Source organism: Labeo rohita, chromosome 17 (genome assembly GCF_022985175.1).
Source record: "Labeo rohita strain BAU-BD-2019 chromosome 17, IGBB_LRoh.1.0, whole genome shotgun sequence".
NCBI lineage: Eukaryota > Metazoa > Chordata > Actinopteri > Cypriniformes > Cyprinidae > Labeo > Labeo rohita.
The window spans coordinates 24,163,725-24,180,389 of NC_066885.1; the positions used below are offsets into that span (position 1 = coordinate 24,163,725).

At 36.1% G+C, this 16,665-nt stretch overlaps 1 protein-coding gene across 8 annotated transcripts in view; it reads right to left on the minus strand.

Moving 5' to 3' along the window:
• dnmt3ab (DNA (cytosine-5-)-methyltransferase 3 alpha b) overlaps positions 1-16,665 on the minus strand; it is an 82,860-nt gene that overhangs the window by 12,695 nt on the left and 53,500 nt on the right. For all 8 annotated transcript variants that reach the window (XM_051132916.1, XM_051132918.1, XM_051132915.1 and 5 more), the window contains 7 exons: positions 14,766-14,873; positions 14,483-14,639; positions 11,580-11,729; positions 8,177-8,221; positions 7,997-8,076; positions 7,342-7,454; positions 2,926-3,109 (listed from right to left, as the gene is read on the minus strand). In XM_051132916.1, coding sequence (XP_050988873.1) covers positions 2,926-3,109; positions 7,342-7,454; positions 7,997-8,076; positions 8,177-8,221; positions 11,580-11,729; positions 14,483-14,639; positions 14,766-14,873 — 837 coding nt within the window. The remainder of the gene's footprint in view (positions 1-2,925; positions 3,110-7,341; positions 7,455-7,996; positions 8,077-8,176; positions 8,222-11,579; positions 11,730-14,482; positions 14,640-14,765; positions 14,874-16,665) is intronic.

The following is a 16,665-nucleotide window of genomic DNA, read 5'->3' on the forward strand; positions in this document are numbered from 1 at the left end:
AACTGTAAACCACACCAGTTTTGATTAAAATGGTCACAGCTGCTCAAACAATGTGGTATTTATGGCTGTGAAATTTAAATAGGAAAACAAAATACATATTTATTAGCGCTGTTAATCTTTAGACATGTTGCGGCGCTTCAAAACGATTTCACAATGTGATTCCAGAATGATCTCTATGGTTACTGTTAAACACATCAACACATTTCCACAATTTTTCAGTGAGTTTTCCAGGCATTCCCGATTACTGGATAGGGCTTTTAAAAAATCGGTTATAGGGACTGAACTCTAAAGAGTTATTTTATAGCCAATGTCATTTCTGCAGCTGAATATGAATAGAAAAAGCTATATTCACTACAGTTATTTCCATGACTTTTCCAGGCCTGGGAATTACAAATTGAACACTTCCTGATTTTCCCAGACTTTCCATGAGAATCTTGACTGTTGTTCACTGAGACAAGCTTCAGAACGTCCCACAGGAATGAAGTGAAGAATTGAACAGTGTATGTTACACTAATGCACTTATTAAAGACATAAAGCAAGAAAGGCAAGAATGCATTAAATTGATTAAACGTGACAAACGTAAAGACATCTATAATGTTAAGAAAGATTTCTAATACCCGTTTTCAACATAATTATAATAATAATAAATGTTTCTTAAACAGCGAATCAACATTTTAAAATGTTTTAAAAATTCAGTTTAGAAATAAATTATGAAGAAGAGAAGAGAATTCAGAAGAGAAATAAATTATATTTGAAAATATATTAAAACAAAAAACAGTTATTTTATAATGGAATAATATTTCACAGTTTTGCCGTTTTTACTGTATTTTTAATCAAATAAATGCAGCTTTGGTGAGCATAGGAGACTTAGTTCAAAAACATAAAATACATTTTATTAACCCAAAACTTTTGAATGGCAATATATATGATTCATACATCGGCTGGAATTAAGTTTAACACTGAAAAAGGACTTTTTTTTTGTCCTTAAAGAAATCATTAAGACTCTAAGACTCTTACTGAAATATGTAGTAGAAAACCCATAAAAGATTTTCCGTTATTTAAAAATTCCATATCATTTTATACATATTTTGGACTATGAAAAAACTAGAAAAGACACTCTGAGCTGCAGAAAAAGACGCTGGCAGTGGCATTTAAAAAAGCACTCAGGACTTTTTTTGAAAACACTGTTTACTCCATAGGATTATAATGTAAAACAGACGCTGGCAGTTGCAAAAAAGATGCCAAGTGTGTCCTTAGTAACTAAGTTACATCATAATAAAAGTAACTAATTACCAGAGAAAGTAGCTATTGTGTTAAAATGTTCAAATATGTCAAATAACCTGGATGCCCCCAATATTAAATATGGAACATGAATAAAACATTATACACTAATCTGCACTATTTTAATGTTGCTGTGGGACAATCAATGTTTTGTCTCATCCGGCTTCAAAACATCCATGAAAAACATCCTGTGGCAACACTGTTAACCCTCTGGGGTCAAAAACCAACCGGTGCGTCTGTCTCGTTTTTCCTGATGCCCGTAAAAGAGCTAAAAATACTCTGTCAGGTATCATTTAATACTGCATAGTGTATAGTCATAGTAACAACAAAACAATGTGCTTTTGTAAAATAAAGCAAATAAACAGGGTGCGTTCTCTGCCGTCTCTGTCACCTCTCTTAACAGACATGTAAATAAAATAACCTGAATCTCCGCAAATACCGGTCTCACAGATGTGAGAAATATATGTCTAGAAAGTTTTAAATGTCTATTTTAAATGAACGTCACGTCGAAACCAAATATTCTCTGATAAATTAATCCATATGACACCAACGCAAGCTCCAGTTTTTCACGACTAAACTCATTATCTCTAATGTAACCACGCCCACAAGCGGCTCCGCTTTTCAAACGTGAAATCCAAACGAGCGATGCATGGACATGTAGGTAAACGTCCACATCACCTCCGTAAACAAACGTGAAAATTCATCTCAGCTACTTTTCATTTCTGGAAGATGTGCTGAGAGGAATAAGCCAGAATTTAGCTCAGAAGAAGAATGCAACAAGTTGCGATGCACAGCTTGATCCAGTGGAGGAGATCATTCTGATGAGTAGCCTAAGATTACTTACATTTGTTGTTATTGTGTTATTAAAACAAAACTGCGGACTTTGCAAGACTGGAACACCCACACTACTCTGCCTCTGATTGGCAAACAATGAAAATTTACTTTATATAAGCCAATCATTATCAGTTATGTGATTGTCAACCACCCACCCCCCAACACACACACACACCAGAGAAAAAAAACCTTTGCAGGTCCTATGGCTGGGAGAGCCTACTCGGATTAAAACTACTTCAGTGAGCTCAATTATAGTAACACCACATATTATTGTCAGTAACTGTAACGGCATTGTAACGGGGGAAACAGTAATTTGTTTGATTACTCGTTACACTGTTCGTAACACCGTTTATTTATAACGCCATTATTCCCATCACTGGTCTTTAGGAAGTATTATTTGTCCACAGGCATCTTTCCATTCTTTTCTCCTCTTCTTATCACTAGAAAAACAGTCTTTCATCGCTTCTCTTGTTGCCCTTCAACTGAAAATTACAACCTAAAACTGCACAATGTGGCATCGTATGAGTATTTTATTTTCTGAGTTGTTTTGCAGTAAAAACAGCAACAGGTAGCACCAGTAGTTCATCGAAAGCAACCATTATATGCCATTGAAATAATGGCGCCCACATAGTCCAAAATATATATAAAACGATGTGGATTTTTTAAATAACGTAATACGTATTTCAGTAAGAGACATCATTTGTGTTATATTAAGCCATTCAAGTCTTAATAACCGGGATTCTCTTTAAGGCATGGCTTTTTAAGGTGAGTTCACACTGCTAGTTTTTAGTCAACATATATGCTACTTACAAAGTCTTGGTCGTGATTGTTGGCAAAGAAGTGCTGCAGTCTGCAAGGCCAATCTGCCCGGCGCTCCAGCAGGCCGTACTGAGCTTTCGGCCCACACATATAGCAGTTCCACGGGTCTTCTTTAATAGCTGCCTGCGCCGCACCGGGCCCCACCAACAGATCCACACACTCCACACAGAAACACCTGCAGGACCAAGACATAATTGAGGAATCATTGCAAAACTGAAGCACAAGCACAGGACGCTTTTGGACTTCTCCTTTAACCCTCTAAGCGCAAAATTGCGACAAGATGTCACACTTAATAAAATAGACTGTAGTTCCTAATATGGTAATATCTCATTTGTATTCCCTACCACTGTATGGCAAACATGTAGTATTTTGATTCTAGACCAAAATTACGTCATGTTCCTATTCAACGTGTTTGAGGAAATAGCAGAGCAAGTGAGCTATCGTATCACTGATGCGGAAGCAGTTCAGTTCATAGCGTGCGAGTAAATTGGGAGATTTGTGAGAGAAAATCGACAAATGGCTAATAAAAAGTTGTACTGCGAGGATGTGTTGCAAATGTTATTCGCCGTTTCTGACTCTGAAGGGGAACATTTGCCTTTTGGAAATGACGATCGGTCATCTTTGCAGCGCAATGGGGATGGGGGTGGCAGTGGTGAATATAGGGCTGGAAGTAGCACTAGCTCTCTGGATTCAGCGATGCTGGACAACATGCGTTTTACTACTATATAGTATAGTAATATAGAAATAACTTAGTACTTTCTCCTGTTTTATTGTTGGTTTCCTCTTTTCTGATCATTTGGAAAGAGGATAAAAAAACATGTAAATAAGTTCAACATATATATAAAAAAACAAATAAGTTCAAACAATCATTCAATACCTATTATTTCCTGAATATTACTGATGAACTGATTAAAAAGTAGGCTACTGTTCACATGCGTTTTACTATTATATAGTATAGTAATAATTTAGTACTTTCTCCTGTTTTATTGTTGGTTTCCTCTTTTCTTCATTTGAAATGAGGATAAAAAGACCAAAAAACATGCAAATAAGTTCAAACATCAATTCAATATCTACTATTTCCTGAATATTGTGAAATTCAAGATGGCTGCCCATGATGATGCCATAATATGCAAATTAGATGAGTATATTTACTAGAGGTGGGAGAAAAAAATCGATTTTCCGATGCATCACGATTCTCTCTTTAACGATTCTGAATATTTCATAATTGATTCTGAGCTAATTTTTTTCCCGTAAGTGGCACGTGCGTGCTCTAGTGAGGTGGCGGGCTTCATAGTACTGCATTCCAAACGGCATTAATGAAAGCATATCTAAAGTAAAACATGGCGGGTGGAAGCACACACTTTCAAGCAGTGCGCACGTATCTAACTGCTTTCACACCGAACGCGGAAAGCGTTCTATTTCTGCAAGGTTTCATAGCGCAGCGCTTTCCGCGGTCGGTGTGAAAGCAGTTAGATACGTGCGCACTGCTTGAAAGTGTGTGCTTCCACCCGCCATGTTTTACTTTAGATATGCTTTCATTAATGCCGTTTGGAATGCAGTACTATTAGATGCACGAAACACGCACTGACGGACGTTCACGTGCGCTTTGTGTTTGTTGTCCTGAAGATCGATTGCGGCTGTGGTTAAATGCACTTTCATTTTCAAATACTTTTATACGAAATTGATGTTCACACAGTCAGTTATGTTTTCAGAGCAGGACAAAACATTTGATATATCGAAACAGATCTGTGCATTAGTGTGAATACAGTGTGTTAAAGCTGCCACTGTCTATGATCTCATCAGTAACTAGATAGTAAAGTTCGTAGACAAACTTTAAGTTGGCTTGAAAAAGCCTAGCCAGAAAGTTTTAAAAGTTTTAAGTTTGACTGTTTTCAGTTTAAAATAGTTTGAAAGATTAAAGTCTGAATGTTTTGAAGGCAATACTGTCTGTTAGAAAAACAGATAGATAGGGTGTTGCTGTGTGGTTGCTAGGTTACTCAGGGTCATTGCTAGGGTACCTGGGGTGGTTGCTAGGGTGATGCTATGTGGTTGTTAGGGTATCCAGGGTGGTTGCTAGGGCGGTTGCTAAGGTGTTGCTAAGGTGTTGCTAGGCAGTTGCTAGGGTACTCAGGGTGGTTGCTAAAGTGTTACTATGTGGTTGCTAGGGCACCCAGGGTGGTTGCTATTTAAGTTGCTAGGGGGTTGCTATGCTACCTGGGGTGGTTGCTAAGGTGTTACTAAGCAATTGCCAGAGTACTCAGGTTGGTTGCTATTTAAGTTGCTAGGGGGTTGCTATGCTACCTGGGGTGGTTGCTAAGGTGTTGTTAGACGGTAACTAAGGTACTCAGGGTGGTTGCTAAGGTGTTGCTAGGCGGTTGCTTGGGTACCCGGGGGTGGTTGCTAAGGTGTTGCTAGGCAGTTGCTAGGGTACCCGGGGTGGTTGCTAAGGTGTGGCTAGGCAGTTGCTAGGGTACTCAGGGTGTTTGCTAGGGTGTAGCTATGCGGTTGCTAGGGTACCCGGGGGTGGTTGCTAAGGCGTTGCTAGGGTACCCGGGGTGGTTGCTAAGGTGTTGCTAGGCGGTTGCTAGGGTACTCAGGGTGATTGCTATGGTGTTACTATCATGTTGTTACCATGACTAGCAAGTTATTAGCATGTTACCAGCATGTTTCTAACATGATTAACATGTTACTAGCATGATTCTACATGATTAGCAAGTTGCTAGCATGTTTCTAGCATGATTAGCATGTTGCTATCATGTTTCTAGGATGATTAACATGTTACTAGCATGATTCTAGCATGATTAGCAAGATACTAGCATGATTCTAACATGATTAGCAAGTTACTAACACGATTAACATGTTACTAGCATGGTTCTAGCTAGGGTACTCAGGCTGGTTGCTAAGGTGTTGCGAAGCAGTTGCTAGAGTACTCAGGGTGGTTGCTATTTAAGTTGCTAGGCGGTTGCTATGCTACCTGGGGTGGTTGCTAAGGTGTTGCTAGGTGATTGCTAGGGTACCCGGGGGTGGTTGCTAGGGTACCCGGGGTGGTTGCTAAGGTGTTGCTAGGCGGTTGCTAGGGTACTCAGGGTGATTGCTATGGTGTTACTATCATGCTGTTACCATGATTAGCAAGTTATTAGTATGTTGCTAGCATGTTTAACATGTTACTAGCATGTTTCTAACATGATTAGCATGTTACTAACATGTTTCTAGCAAGATTAGCATGTTGCTATCATGTTTCTAACATGATTACCATGTTACTAGCATGATTCTAACATGGTTAGCAAGTTACTAGCATGTTTCTAGGATGATTAGCATGTTACTAGCATGGTTCTAGCATGATTAGCAAGTTACTGGTAACATGATTTAAATAGATTAGAAATATTAGATGAGTTTGAATGAGTTTAAATGGATTAGTAATAGTACATAGAAGTGAAGCTTGATTTAGTCTCAAAGGATTCTTGGAGTTTAGATTTGAATTTTGACAGTTGGAATTGGCTTATTTGAACATTCCGTCAATGTAAGTCTATGGGATTTTTTGGTGGTTTTGACAGTCTGGTTTACGAAAACCGTAAGCCGGATCAGTTAGAAAAGATATAGCAACCCGAGTCAGACCAGTCTGCAGGTCTGGGCCGAGTTTGGTGGCTGTAGCTTCAAAGCTCTAGGAGGAGATACGTTTTAAAAAAGGGTCTCAGAAGAAGAAGAAGAAGATGAAGTTTAAATACAATATCAGTAAGTTGGCTTTTTCAAGCCAACTTAACAATCAAACGGCAATAATGCTAAGGAAAAAAGAAAAATCCATAACTATTGTCTGAAAACTTTTAGATACTTAAAGAACACTTGTTTTATATAATAATAAGTGACTGTTTATATAATTAAAAAATAAAGTTTGCACAAAATAAATCTGACATAAAATTTCTATGAAAATGTAGAAAGTGCAGAAATAATAGAAAACTGATAATGTGATGCATAGTGATATTGAATGAAAAAAATGAAAATTGTAATTGAACTGAATCATGACACCAGTGAAGATTCACACACCTACTTTTAAGATGGCAGTACTGACATACAGAGATTCCAATTATAAACAAAAAGCAAAGAAACTGCAATTTTGGTTAAAATGTAAGGTTGTAAAGATGTATTTGCACAGCAGAAGAATTATTTTGGGAAAAATGTGGAATCGTTCTGGAATCGAATCGGATCGTGAAGTGCCTGAAGATTCCCACCCCTAATATTTACACCCCACATAAACTTTCGGTCATGCCCAACATTTTTCTAATTTACAGTAGATCTCTATCTTTAAGCCCTTTCAAGCTACAAGCTTTTGAAATCTTGATGTCAAAATGAAAAAAAAAAAAAAACCCCTGGCACTTAAATCGTTAACTCACTGCCGACAGTCTGTCTTACCTGCAACAGTTATTGTTTCCGCACATGAGTACTTCCCTCCCTCCACAGCAGATAGTACAATAGGACTGGTAGCCATCATCATCGTACTGATACGCACATTCTAAGAAGCAGTTCTATAAAAGGACAAACACATAAAATATTAATTCATTTGAAATACTGTGCATATGTGGTTGACAAATGAAAAACATTTGCCATTCCAGAACCATTCAAAAAGAGAGGAGAGCGTTTTATGGTAGTTTAGCAATTATTTTTTGATTGTGCTTCATTTGTTTTAAAACAGAAATATATATTAGCAAGCTGGTCTATTATTAAAAAAAAAAAAAAAACATAATTTAATGCTATAGATGTAGCAATATTAAAATTCTGGCCAGTATTAAAATGATAGGATAAATTAGGTTAAATTGGTTAAGGTTAAATGGTTGATATAAAAAAAAAACTATTCACTAAATACATTTTATTTTATTTTATTTTATTTTATTTTATGAATGATTTGCCTTGCAAATAATTATGTACAGCATGCAGTATGTAACTTTTGTTTTCAGAAGTCACAGGAAAAAAAAATCTGCCAATAATGTAAATGGACATGATAAAATTACAAGCAGGCAAACAAAGCCGCCCTCAAGGAAGTAGGAAGCAGGAATTTCCTGGCTTTTACCTTACAGCTTTGGCACATTCCTCCAATGAAGAGTGGGTGCTCCAGGGAAACATTAAGGCTGCCACAGGAGATGCAGATGTCTGGAAGTGTTCAAAGTGAGAGAGAGATTTTAGCAGAGCCTCTAATACTGACAGACAGCCAGTTATGAAACACATCTCAATCCGTATGTGGAACACATACCTTCAATGTTTCTACATTTTTGACGAACTTCGTATACAAGCCTCTCTGAAAAACAACAGACAAAAAAAAAGCACATTTAAAAACTGGAAAACGTCCCAGTGTTTCAGACATTTGGCCCAGACACTTTTTTATTTGACATCTTGTTGAATGGAAATTCCAGTGGTTTTGCATTTACTTTGGCAATTAAATTATTTAATATTCAAAACACTATGACCATGCCACAAATGCTATGAACTAAAATAATGCTGGTAACTGTAGTGGTACTACATATTAAATATGTCAGAAATAATTTATGATGGACAGCTAAATAATTAAAAATATCAAGTCCTGAACTGAATTAAAAATTAACGCAAGGTTCGGAGTCAATTATTCCATTGACATTAATTAATTAATTTCAAGACATACTAGTTCATCATACTAGTTGACACTAGTACAAAAGTGTCACTCATGCAGCAGTACTGTAGATTTGCTTGACTAATGTCATTTTCTGGATGTTTTGCAGTAGTAGAATCTAGCAATGAATTCAATCAAATTTATCAAAATTTTCAGTTTTTATTTGTATAGTCTCTTTTGCAATACACATTATACATAAGTAGCAGTAAAGTAACAGTTCTGTAATTAAAAAAAGAAACTAGGTCAGTCAAATCGATTAATCGTGATTAATCGGATCCGAAATAAAAGTTTTTACATAATATACAGTACTGTGCAAAAGTCTTAGGCCACTAGTATTTTCCTCAGCTAAATAATGGTTTAAAGTCAGTTAAAGTCGGTCTTTTGCTGTAATGTGTCAGTAGGAAATATCAGTTTACATTTCTAAACATTCATTTTGCCATTAATTATAATAATCCAGTGAGATTTTTGTGTGGAGCACAGGCTGTTGTCAGACTCCTTGTGCAAACAGAGATCTGATCTCTCATCATTCAATCCAGTCTGTCTTAAGAAACAGAAAAAACGGAGACAGACTAAATCCAGAAGAACTGTGGCAACATCTCCAAGATGCTTTAAGAGACCTATACCTACAAAGCTACAGTACTGTTAACATTTTTAGGCAGTTAGGCACATAAAATGAGGATGCTGTCAAAAACAATGTCATAAATAGATTTTCTTTATCAAAGAACTTCTATTAACTAAAATAAATCAGCATTTGATGTGACCATCCTTTTGCGTTTAAAGCAGCTTTTGCCCTGTGTGCACTTGTGCATAGTTTTTCAGGTAGCTTTGCAGGTAGGTTACTTGAAACATCTTGGAGATGTTGAAACAGTTCTTCTGGATTTAGTCTGTTTCAGTTATTCTGTTTCTTCATGTCATTTCAGAGACAGACTGCATGATGGTGAGATCAGATTAGTGTGGAGCACTGGCTGTTGTCAGACTGCCTGTGCAAACAAAAATCTCACTAGATTATTACAATTAATGGCAAACAGAATGTTTGGAAATGTAAACTGATATTTCCTACTGACACACTACAGCCAAAGATAGAAATAACTGACTTTAAACCATTTTTTAGCTGGTGAAAATACTAGCGGCCTAAAACTTTTGCACAGTACTGTATGTGTGTGTACTGTGTATATTTATATGTATATATAAATACATACACATACAAGTATATATTACTAAATATTTACACACACATATATTCATATATGATTGATATTATATTTAAATATAAATATATATTACATATACTTCTTAAATACACTACCAGTCAAAAGTTTGTGAACATTAAGATATTTAATGTTTTTGTTAGTCTCTTCTTCTCACCAAGCCTGCATTTATTTGACAGCAAAAAGAGTAAAACTTTGAAATATTGTTACTATTTACAGTAACTGATTTCTATTGGAATATATTTTAAAATGTAATTTATTCCCGTGATTACAAAGTTGAATTTTTAGTATCATTACTCTAGTCACATGATCCTTCAGAAATCATTCGAATAGTCTGATTCACTATTAAAAAAACATTGTTTATTATTATTATTATGTTGAAAACAGCAGAGTAGAATTTTTTCAGGTTTCTTATGAATATCTGAAATATAAATCTTTTGTAACATTTTAAATATCGTCATCACATGTGATCAAGCATCCTTGCTAAATAAAAGTACTAATTTCTATAATCCCTCACAAAAAAAAAAAAAAAACTGACTCTAAGCTTTTGAATGGTATAGTGTATCATGTTACAAAAGCTTTTTATTTCAGATAAACGCTTTTTTGAAATATTAATAATAGAAATAATAATAGTTTCTTGAACAGCAAATCAGCATATTAGAATGATTTCTGAAGTTTTATGTGACACTGAAGACTTGAGTAATGATGTTAAAAAATGTTTTAGCTTTGATCACAGGAAAAATTAAATTTTTAAATATATTCAAATAGAAAACAGTTATTTTAAACAGTAAAAATATTTCACAATATTACTGCTTTTGCTGTATTTTGAATCAAATAAAGGCAGGCTTGAATAGAATTTTTCAAAAACATTAAAAATCTCACTGTTAAAAAACTTTTGCCTGGTAGCGTATATATGTGTATTTATTAGGGCTGTCAAACGATTAATCGTAATTAATTGCATGCAAAATAAAAGTTTGTGTTTGCCTAATATATGTGTGTGTACTGTTTGTAATTATTATGTATATATAAATATACATAAGTTAATGTATATATTTAAGATAAATATGTTATTTATGTACAAAATATTTTTATTTCTATATAATATAAGATATATAAAATTATAATAAATACATATACTTGTGAATATTTCTTAAATATATACATTAATGTGTATAATCCGATTAATCCACAATCTTTGGAATAAATTACATTTTAAAATAAAGTAGAAAACAATTTTCGTTATTTAATTTGAAATGCACTACTTTTTATTGTGTTTTCATTAAATATTAAGCAGGTGTGCTAACTAAGGTGAAATATAAAGCCATTTGTAACTACCAAACTGTTGCAAGCGGAGTGCAACTCTTGGCTCGACATGTAACCCACAAAGGAGATGGTGCAAGTCTGCTCCAGTTTGCCTCTGTTTGATTGTTTAATAAAGCTCCCTGCTGATTTAACAGCTCGTCTCTTTATTACTACTGTTAGGTTTTCCTGCCCTAAAACATGGTAAGTCATTTTGAAATCCTTAGCATGTATTATAACAGCAACAAATGGGTAATATGTAGGTGAAAGTGGCATTTTAAAGCTCTGTTTGAACATGTGCCACAATTCAATACAAAACGTGTCTCTTTAAACTTGTAGGATTAGACGGGACCCCTGTCATAGTTCCAGACACACCCTCTTGTGTTTACTCTGCCGGCTGAGTAGATGAGAGCGCTAATCCTGATTTAGCATGTGTGGGTGTGTGTTTATGAGCGAGAACTCTTTGAACTCGCTGACCTGGTTCAGTGAGAGTATCCGCTCACCTCGAGTCCGCTCGTCGATGATGTCTTTGACCTTGGGTTTCTCTGTAGCTGTGCTCTTGCGGGGCTTTTTTGCTGGTGGGGGCATGTAGGCCGCCGCCTCTGGCTCCACCCACATCTCTGGATACACTTCTTTGTAGGGGTTACGCTCCTCTGAAAAAGGCACAATGGTACGTATAGCTATTCGTTAATGGATTACGTAGTGTGTCTATGTAAACGTCCGGTGGACACGATTGTTTTGATTTAACTAGTAACAGCTTAAAGGAGAAGTCCACTTCCAGAACAACAATTTACCAATAATATACTCACCCCCTTGTCATCCAAAATGTTCATGTCTTTCTTTCTTCAGTCATAAAGAAATTATGTTTTTTGAGGAAAACATTTCAGGATTTTTCTCCATGTAATGGACTGATATGGTGCACTGATTTTAAACTTCCAAAATGCGGCTTCAAACGATCCCAAATGCAGTTGTAAACAATCCCAGCTGAGAAAGTAGCGTCTTATCTAACGTAACGATCGTGATTTTAATAAAATTAATACAATTTATATACTTTTTAATGCCAAATGCTCGTCTTGTCTTACTCTGCCTGAACTCCATTTTGTTCCGGTTCATGACAGTTAGGGTATGTCGAAAAACTCCCATCTCATGTTCTCCCTCAACTTCAAAATCGTCCTATATCGCTGTTTTACCTTTTTTGTTAAGGGTGTTTGATCTTCTTTGCATGTTCACTTTGCAAAGACTGGGTCGGTACTTCTGCAGTGATGTAGGATGATTTTGAAATGATTTTTGAAGTTGAGGGAGAAAATACGATTGGAGTTTTTCGACATACCGTAACTGTCTTGAACCAGAATACAAAGAGTTCAGGGAGAGAAAGGCAAGACGAGCATTTGAGATGAAAAAGTATTTAAATTGTATTATTTTAATAAAAATAACCAATCGTTTAAACTGATCATTTAAACTGCCTTTTGGAAGTTCAAAATACCAGCCAGTCCATTATATGGAGAAAAAATGCTGAAGTGTTTTCCCCAAAAAACATAATTTCTTTACGACTGAAGAAAGAAAGACATAAACATCTTGGATGACAAGGGGGTGAGTACATTATATGTGAATCTTTGTTTTGGAAGTGGACTTCTCCTTTAATTCCTGGTGGGCAGGCATGTGTACAGGCTTAATGGATAAACATCTAGTAAGCATCTACAACTGCTCTCAAAAGCCAAAATTCTCCAAAATCTCTGAACCGAGGAACTGTGACCATTAGGAATTCCACCAGATTGAATGTTAACTAATAAACTCTTTCCCTTAAAGTCAGCATTATCTCACTACAACTATTACAGCATGGGGAAACTTGGAAAACATGGAAAAAATTCAGCCAAAAAGTGAAAAGAGATTAACAAAACATGACATTTTGCAGAATCTACACGCGTGTCTTTTCCACACAATGACAGTTTATAGTAACCATGAATGTCGGCAACATCAAAAAGGATAATCAACGTGGTCTGTGATTTGTCTGACATATTCTAAATTTTCTGAAGCTTTGTGGGAAAACCAGAGAGAAACTGAGAAGAACTGGAACTAAAATGAACGATTCTTTCACTGAATCTAGTTCTTCAGTTCAACTCACCTGAATCAGTGATTCACTCACAGTGATTCTTAAGTGAACAGCTCACTGGAGGGGAAGTTATAGCGGCTACAATTTTTTATGAATTCAGAAGATTTGGAATATATCACATGAATCATATGGACCACTTTCATGGTGCTTTTTGTGATTTCTGGAGCTTAAAGGGATAGTTTACACAAAAATTATAGTTACCCTATGATTTACTCACCCTCAAGCCATCCTAGGTGTATATGACTTTCTTCTTTTAGACGAATACAATCAGAGTAATATTAAAAAATGTCCTGGCTCTTCCAAGCTTTAGAATGGCAGTGAATGGGTGTTGAGCTTTTGAAGTCCAATAAAGTGCATCTATCCATAATAAAAAGTGCTGCACACGGCTCCAGGGGGTTAATAAAGGCCTTCTGAAGTGAATCGTTGCGTTTGGGTAAAATAAATGCATATTTAAAACTTTATAAACCATAATCTCTAGCTTCCGCTAACTGTTGTACACGCGTTCAAGAGAGAGTGGCGTTCCAGCGGATAACGTAAGCGTAGCATAAGCTCCGGTGAGAAGTGATGAACACGAAAGCACAGAGGAGAGAGCAAAACAAAACCTAGAGACACCCCTCGAAATGCGATTGAGCTAGTTTTGGGCTAGTTTCGAGTACCAATTAGGTGGGTTTTGTTGTGAAAACCTGGCAACCCTGTCCATATGAGCCAAGGGGAGACTGGTTTTCCTCTTCTGTAAACAAAGCTAGAGATTACGGTTTATAAAGTTTAAATATGGATATCTTTCGTACATAAAAAGCATCGATTTGCTTCAGGAGGCCTTTCTTATCCCCCTGGAGCTGTGTGGAGTACTTTTAATGATGGATGGATGCCCTTTATTGGACTTCAAAATCTTAACACCCATTCACTGCCATTATAAAGCTTGGAAGAGCCAGGACATTTTTTAATATAACTCTGTATTTACCTGAAAGAAGAAAGTCATATACACCTAGGATGGCTTGAGGGGGAGTAAATCATGGGTTAATTTTTCATTTTTGGGTGAACTATCCCTTTAAAAATTTCAGTCATTATAGACTGTTGTATTAAAAGAGCTCAAAGTTACATGAAAAGTTTGTGCACCACTGAAAAAGAAACAAAAGTCTCTGTTTGTGTACTACTAAAATAAACAGCAGCACATGAAATTGAGTAAATGACAGAATTTTCATTTCTTGGTGAACTATCCCTTTCAACAAGCTTGACATTTTCCTTTGCCAAGCAAGCAGATATATGTATGTCAGTATGAAACAGCAGCAGTCTTACCTTCAGGCGGCTCTAGACCTTTAGGTCCTGTGGGTTGAAATCCTGTCATGGCCCATTCAATCATCTGTTTGTTTTGCATGTCTACTGACTTAGAAGTGTCAGTGTCGTCACTCTCCAGGCATGTGAGGAAGTTTTTGCCTGCTCTAGTGCTGGCTACCTGCAAAGCACGGCATTCAAACATTTTCTTGAAAGAGATTTTTGCTGGTCTGAGTTATTGATTTGGAATATAACAATAAAATTTGTTTTGTTTAATCCGGAATCTGTAAAACAAACGAATTCCTACCTGTAGCACCTCAAAGATGGCTTTCTTGTACATTGGTTGTTTATTGTAGGTTGGCTGGTGAAAGGCGTTGTGGAAGGAACTTAAAGGCAACAGTTTTTCAACACAGACCTACCAGGAAAAAATGAAACAAAACATTTAGTGGGTTGTTCTGGGTTACAATACAACCTCTATCCACAGCAATGGAATCATAACATTGAGCACCAGAGAAAACTACGATTTGTCCCTTACTGTCAACAAATTCTGCAACAAAAGTCCACTTCCAGAACAAAAAACGACAGATAATGTACTCACCCCTTGTCATCCAAGATGTTCATGTCTTTCTTTCTTCAGTCGTAAAAAAATGTTTTTTGAAGAAAACATTTCAGGATTTTTCTCCATATAATGGACTTCTATGGTGCCCCGAGTTTGAACTTCCAAAATGCATGTGGTTGTAAACGATTCCAGCCGAGAAAGAAGGGTCTTATCCAGCAAAACGATCGATTATTTTCATAAAAATAATACAATTTACATACTTTTTAATGTCAAACGCTCGTCTTGTCTCGCTCTGCCTGAACTTTTTTTTTTACGGTTCATGACAGTTAGGGTATGTCGAAAAACTCCCATCTCATTGCTGTTTTATCTTCTTTGCATGTTCACTTTGCAAAGACTGGGTCAGAACTTCTGCAGTGATGTAGGATGATTTTAAAATGATTTTTGAAGTTGAGGGACAAAATACGATTGGAGTTTTTTCGACATACCCTAACTGTCTTGAACCAGAATACACAGAGTTCAGGGAGAGCAAGAAAAGACGAGCGTTTGAGATTAAAAAGTATTTAAATTGTATGTTTTTAATGAATTAACTGATCATTTCACTAGATAAGACCCTTCTTTCTCGGTTGGGATCGTTTACAACCACATTTGGATCATTTGAAGCCGCATTTAAACTGCATTTTGGAAGTTCAAAATCGAGGGACCATAGCAGTCCATTATATGGACAAAAATCCTGAAATGTTTCCCTCAAAAAACAAAATTTCTTTACGGCTGAAGAAAGAAAAACGTAACATCTTGGATGACAAGGGCGTGAGTATATTATCTGTGAATTTTTGTTCTGGAAGTGGACTTCTCCTTTAAGGGATTTTGTCATTATTTACTCATCCTCACGTTGTTCCAAACTTGTATGAAATTCTTTCCTCTGTTGAATACAAAAGAAGATATTTTCTATCAAACAGTTGCTAGTAACCATTGACTTCCATAGTATTTTTTCTTCCTACTATGGCAGTCAATGGCAAACATCAGCTGTTTGGTTCCCAACATTCTTCAAAATATCTTCATTTGTGTTGAACAGAACAGAAGAAAGAAACTCATACAGAAACAACTTGAGGGTGGGTAAATAATGAAAATTTTTGGGTGAACTATCGCTTTAAAGGAGTAGTTCACTTCTAGAACAAAAATGTATAGATAATGTACTCACTCCCTTGTCATCCAAGATGTCTATGTCTTTTTTTCTTCAGTCATGAAGAAATTATGTTTTTTTTGAGGAAAACAGTCTCCAAATAGTGGACTTCTATGGTACCTCAAAAAGGTAATCCAAAATGCAGTTTAAATGCAGCTTCAATAGGCTCTAAACAATCCCAGCCGAGGAAGAAGGGTCTTATTTAGAGAAACGATTGGTTATTTTCTAAAAACAAATTACAATTTATATACTTTTTAACGTCAAATGCTCATCTTGTCTAGCTCTGCGATGCACATGTGTACTCTGTGCATCCTCTTCCTTGGCTGGGATCATTTAGAGGCATTTGAAGCTGCATTTAAACTGCATTTTGGAAGTTCAAACCACGGGCACCATAGAAGTCCACTATATAGTGATAATTCCTAAGATGTTTTCCTTAAAAAACATAATTTCTTTACGACTGAACAAAGA